This window comes from Wasmannia auropunctata, unplaced genomic scaffold (assembly GCF_000956235.1).
Source record: "Wasmannia auropunctata unplaced genomic scaffold, wasmannia.A_1.0 LD269321.1, whole genome shotgun sequence".
Taxonomy (NCBI): Eukaryota; Metazoa; Arthropoda; class Insecta; order Hymenoptera; family Formicidae; genus Wasmannia; species Wasmannia auropunctata.
In genome coordinates this window covers 59,129-64,348 of record NW_012093569.1, presented here as the reverse complement: position 1 = coordinate 64,348, position 5,220 = coordinate 59,129, and the positions used below count along the sequence as shown (strand labels likewise).

At 35.9% G+C, this 5,220-nt stretch overlaps 1 protein-coding gene across 1 annotated transcript; it reads left to right on the top strand.

The window, feature by feature from the left end:
- The first annotated feature begins 64 nt into the window (after positions 1-64).
- LOC105462162 (peroxidase-like) lies at positions 65-4,339 on the top strand. The gene is made up of 6 exons (XM_011708693.1): positions 65-417; positions 520-676; positions 781-954; positions 1,699-1,897; positions 2,012-2,117; positions 2,816-4,339. Exons 1-6 carry the CDS (start codon positions 65-67, stop codon positions 2,901-2,903), a joined length of 1,077 nt encoding a protein of 358 aa, XP_011706995.1. The 3' UTR covers positions 2,904-4,339.
- The last annotated feature ends 881 nt before the right edge of the window (positions 4,340-5,220 follow it).

Genomic DNA, 5,220 nt, shown 5'->3' with positions numbered 1-5,220 from the left:
ACAAAATCGTTCTTTCCGTGTATATTTGTCACGAAGAGCGTTTTATAATATTTCTAACAAATATATGCTTCCAGGTGACGATCGCGTGAACGTTCATCCTCAGTTAGCTGTGATACACACGGTCTGGCACCGTGAGCACAATCGCATCGCCGACGAGCTTGCCAGACTGAACCGGGACTGGCCGGACGAGGTTCTGTACCAGGAGGCCAGGCGCATCGTGATCGCGGAGATTCAGCACATCACGTACAAGGAGTGGCTGCCGATCCTGTTGGGCAGAAGGTTCACACGGGCCATGGGTCTCGCCACGGGGAACAATTACAGCCGCGGCTACAATTCCGATGACGAGCCGGCGGTCAGCAACGAGGCCGCCACCGCGGCACTGCGTTTCCTGAATTCGCTGATGCAGGGAGAGCTGAGGTAAGCGCTATACGCCGGAAATAAATTCTCCCGGTGATTGATAGTTATTATACCGTGCGAAAATATACAGCGAGAAAATATACGATCCTTTCCTGTTTCTAGCTTGCCGGACAATTTCCGCCAGCAGAACAAGACGCTACAGCTGGCGGAGCATTTCTTCAATCCGCGCGTAATCGAATCGGAGGAGGTGCTCGACGGATTGCTCCGCGGCCTCGCCACTCAGACCAGCCAGAGGATGGACATCAGTCTCATTCCCGACGTAAGTGCATGCAGGCGTCAAGTACTTTTTTCCTCTCCGTATTAAAAAAAAAACGCTCGTAGGGAGGAATCTCTCGTGCTAATGCATAATCGTTACTCTTGCAGATGACAAGCAAATTGTATACCAGCAATGGCAACGATCTTGGCTTGGATGCCGTCAGCCTGGACATCGAACGTGGCCGCGATCACGGCCTCCCTGGCTACAATTATTACCGTAGATATTGCGGACTTCCTGCCGCAAAGACTTTTGACGATTTCCTGGACTTCATCCCTACGGAGGTAAGCTCGAAATGAATCGCATATCCCCTTTTGCATTTTATATTATATTTTTTATATTGTTACGCTAAATAAAGAACATTTTATACACTTACGTAAAAACAGTCCGCTCGAAGTCTTGTTTCTTAAAATATTATTTTATATAAAATTTTTAATATCCCAGTGTTAATTTAATATGTTGTGATTATTTGAATATTTTGTGTTAAATTGATATTTAACTTTTCTAGTGCTTAAAATAACAATTTATTTGAGTATAACTGAATAAATAACACAAAAAATAAGATAGTTTCTTAAAACATAAATTATAAGATAAATGAATGTATGTGTACATTTAATATATATTATAGATATTAATTTTAGTGAAGAAATAAGTTTATAAAATTGAATCAAAATTTTACATTTTGTAATAATTGTGTACATAACGTTTGTGTTACTTTTTAACATATTTGTCTTTGTGTTAAGTTAAAATTTAGTGAAGAAATTTGTTTCTAAATTGAATCAAAATGTTACATATTTCGTATTAATAGCGTACATAATGCTTGTGTAATTCTTTAACATATTTGTCTTGTGTTAAGTTAATACAAAAATTTGGACGAACCGGGACATGTAAAATGTTTTAAATTTAAATTAATAAGTCAAATTTAATTAAATTGTGAAATATGTTAAATTAAATTAATAAGTTAATTTATCATGACTTTTTTTCTGAACGATGATTATTAATATGTGATTATTGCTCGGCTATACTAGATGATGAGAAAACTGCGTACCATCTATTCCCATCCCAACGACGTCGATCTTATCGTGGGTGGTATGGCGGAGAGACCAGCGGACGACGGTATGATCGGCCCGACATTCCGCTGTCTAATTTACGAGCAATTCTCCAGATCCCGGCGTACCGATAGGTTCTTCTACGACTCCGCGACGCAGCCGCATCCCTTTACACCTGGTATGAAGGGATGAATATTGATCTCATTTTGTATCTAATATGTTTGCGCAAATTGCAGACGATATTGTTGTAGACTTTCGAGTTTGATCGATTATCTCCCTTTTTTTTTCACAGAGCAACTGGCTCAATTGCGCAATATCACCTTAGCGCGGATATTCTGCGACAATGGCGATGACATCACGCACATGCAGCGCAACGTGTTCCTCAAGCCGCAGGCAGGGTAAGTTCAAGAGCCTGATGGCGCCACTCACACACAATACTAGAATATCGTCTTTTTTTTTACTCAAGTGCCAAGTGAATATAAATTATGAATATAATTATAAATCCTAGCAAGAATTTTTCTTAGAATTTGTTATATAATTTTTCAGAGTTTTTTTTTAGAATATCTATAATTTTATAATTTTGTAGAAAAATTCTAGAAATATAATAGTAATCTAAATAAATAGAAACATTTTTATTTACTCATTGAAAGAGTCAAGCAAATATTAGTTACGAATATAATTATAAATCTTGGCAAAAATTTCTCTTAAAATTCTTCATATAATTTTCTAGAATTTTTTTAGAATGTCTATAATTTTATAATTTTGTAGAAAAATTTTAGAAATACAATAGTAGGTAATCTAAATAAATAGAAACGTTTTTTTTTTTTGACTCATTGAAAGAGCCAAGCGAATATAATTATATACCCTGGCAAAAATTTTTCTTAGAATTTTTTATATATCTTTCCGAAGTTTTTTTCAGAATGTCTATAATTTTATAATTTTGTAGAAAAATTCCAAAATAAGTATAATAGTAATCTAAATAAATGGAAATGTCAGGTCGGTAATAACCGCTTCGGTATTTCTAGTTGACTAACGACACATTAATATTTATTTACACGCTTAATTCATAATGTCGCATTCTGCAATGGTTTTTCAGAAACGAATTGAGACGCTGCACGGACTTCGAGAAGATACCCAGCGTGGACCTGTTCGCTTGGGCGGAGAGGGCGAAAGCGTATCGTTGAAGTCCCTATATAATTAATTGACTGGTCACACATCAAACGCGTCCGTTCGCCCGTAGACGTATTAGGCGCGGGCTTGCGGAAGGAGGACGGCTCTCCACGGCGAGCGCGCGCGGAAAATGCGGGCGCGTAGAAAAGGCGACTGTGCGGGACCGTGTGCGTGAAATAGCATCTCGTCAGAATCGTCGCAAGTGCCGTCGCGGCGACGACGATATGTGTCGCGCGGCGCGCGCCGTGAATGAAGTAATTGAGGGCAGTTAAAAGAGAAGCAGAACAGAGAGCACAACAGCGGGGAAAAACACGTGACTGGTCGATTAAAGAAGAAGATGCTCAGCGGCTGGAATTGAGACTGAATGGACGCAGGTGCGAACCGAACGACTGCAAGTGAACACGAAACGGATGAAACGGTCGATTTTCCGGTGTGTTGGGAAAAATTAAAAAAAAAAAAAATTGGCAAAAGTTAAAGTTCCTTTCGCGATCGACCGACTAATTCGCTTGCAGGACTACATTTCGCGCGCGCGACGTTTCGATATTATTATAGTCTGCAATACACGTGTAAGCGCATCCGTATAGACAGTCTCTCGCGTGCATACGATTGAGACGAATGTGTGTGGAGAGAAGAATTAGTGAGGACGCGCAACGAGGATGTTATCGGCGTAATTTATGTTTCCGTATATACATAGACAGTTGTACCGAGCCGAGGCCGAAGTTGAAGAACTACACTTAGCGACTGAACAATATGTGATATGGTTTAGAATATATAGAAGTGCATATACGATTTTTTATCTAAGCGATAATTGTCGTTCTCGTGAGATTGTAAAAGCGCATCTGGTCAATAAATGTGGAATATGAAGATCTGTAAATTAAATATGAATATATTAATGTAATATGTATAAAAGGAGAGTAAGCGAATGATATATGCGAGACGAGGACACGCGAAGCACTGCGAAAGAAATAAAAAGCACTTTTTCACTTTTGAAATTACATTGCTCGAGAAATAAATAGATCGCGGAGCTGTAAATAGAAGCAATAAACTTAATGGACATTTGGGTAGATTTCTATTTTCAATTAAAACGTATATAGCTGATATTAGCTGAAATCAACTTTTTACTTTTTTATATAATTCCGTGAACATTTCCAACCATCGCGTGTGATGTTATATCGATCAAAGAGTATCTCTCGTACATTGAAAAACTTACGTAACATCTGCCAACAAAAATGACTCAAACAGTTTACAAAAGAATTTAATGATCGTTGAACAATCGATTTGTATAATTGCAGTCAATAATTTCAATAATTTAATTTATCAATTTGTACATTAATTATAATTAAATATATGTACTGGAGGCAAACACACTTCGCTGTTACAATTGTTTGATTCGAGCAACAACTTGTAAACAACATATTATACATGAATAAATTACTTTTTATCAACTGTACGATGTGAATATAATTGTATAAATAATATTCTGCTCCTCAAATCCTATAACACGCTCAAATTCTAATAGATTTTAGAAAGATGATCTCTTGCGTATAACCAATAAATTTCTGTTTATAAATTTTAGTAATCTTCTGTCACTATAACTATTACTAACGGATGCATTTTGTCCTCTTTTATTTACACATTCATAACATTTATTGTTAAAATCTACGTAAAACATGATACGCACTCTTCTATATGATGGTAAGAAAAAAACGATCCAAATTTTTCTAAACGTAAATTGTACATCATTTATTACTTAATTAAGAATAATTGATTAATAATTTAAAAACATTACGATTAGATTTTTAATTTTTTATTACTGTAGTGATAGATTTTTTAGTTTATATTTGTACCTTTAATTGATCTTGTTATGTTATTTACGGTATTTGCACTATTTGCAGCATTATTGTTGAGACCTTCGGTACATTTGAATGTTTGTCGCAGTATATATTGTATATTTTTGATCATTGCAGCAACATTTTCATTATTTTTAATTAATCTCGAGATATCGTCGCGTAAAAAAGTGACACAATCGCGATTAGCATTTTTGAGTTTAGATAATAAAAAATTCATCCTCAAAAGTAATTTTCTTTTGGAAAAAAAAACAGACTTATAGCTTTCACGGAGGACAGACGTGTCTGAGGACAGAAGTCGCTTGTTCTTTTATCTTTGCAATGTTTATAGAAAACTTCTTTGAGTTACTGTGAAAAAATTTTGTGCTGAAAAAGTTATAAGAAAACGTTCTATTTGAATTAGTTATGCCATTTCCATTAAAAAGTAAATTGATAAATAAGTTTAAAAAAATTTAGAATTTTGAAAAATGCTTTACCGAAAAGT

Excerpts from the sequence above, each read along its gene's own strand:
- LOC105462162 (XM_011708693.1), top strand. The coding sequence starts at position 65 with ATGCTTCCAGGTGACGATCGCGTGAACGTTCATCCTCAGTTAGCTGTG. Across the intron at positions 1,898-2,011 it reads GCCGCATCCCTTTACACCTG|AGCAACTGGCTCAATTGCGC; the intron begins GTATGAAGGGAT and ends TTTTTTTCACAG. Across the intron at positions 2,118-2,815 it reads TTCCTCAAGCCGCAGGCAGG|AAACGAATTGAGACGCTGCA; the intron begins GTAAGTTCAAGA and ends ATGGTTTTTCAG.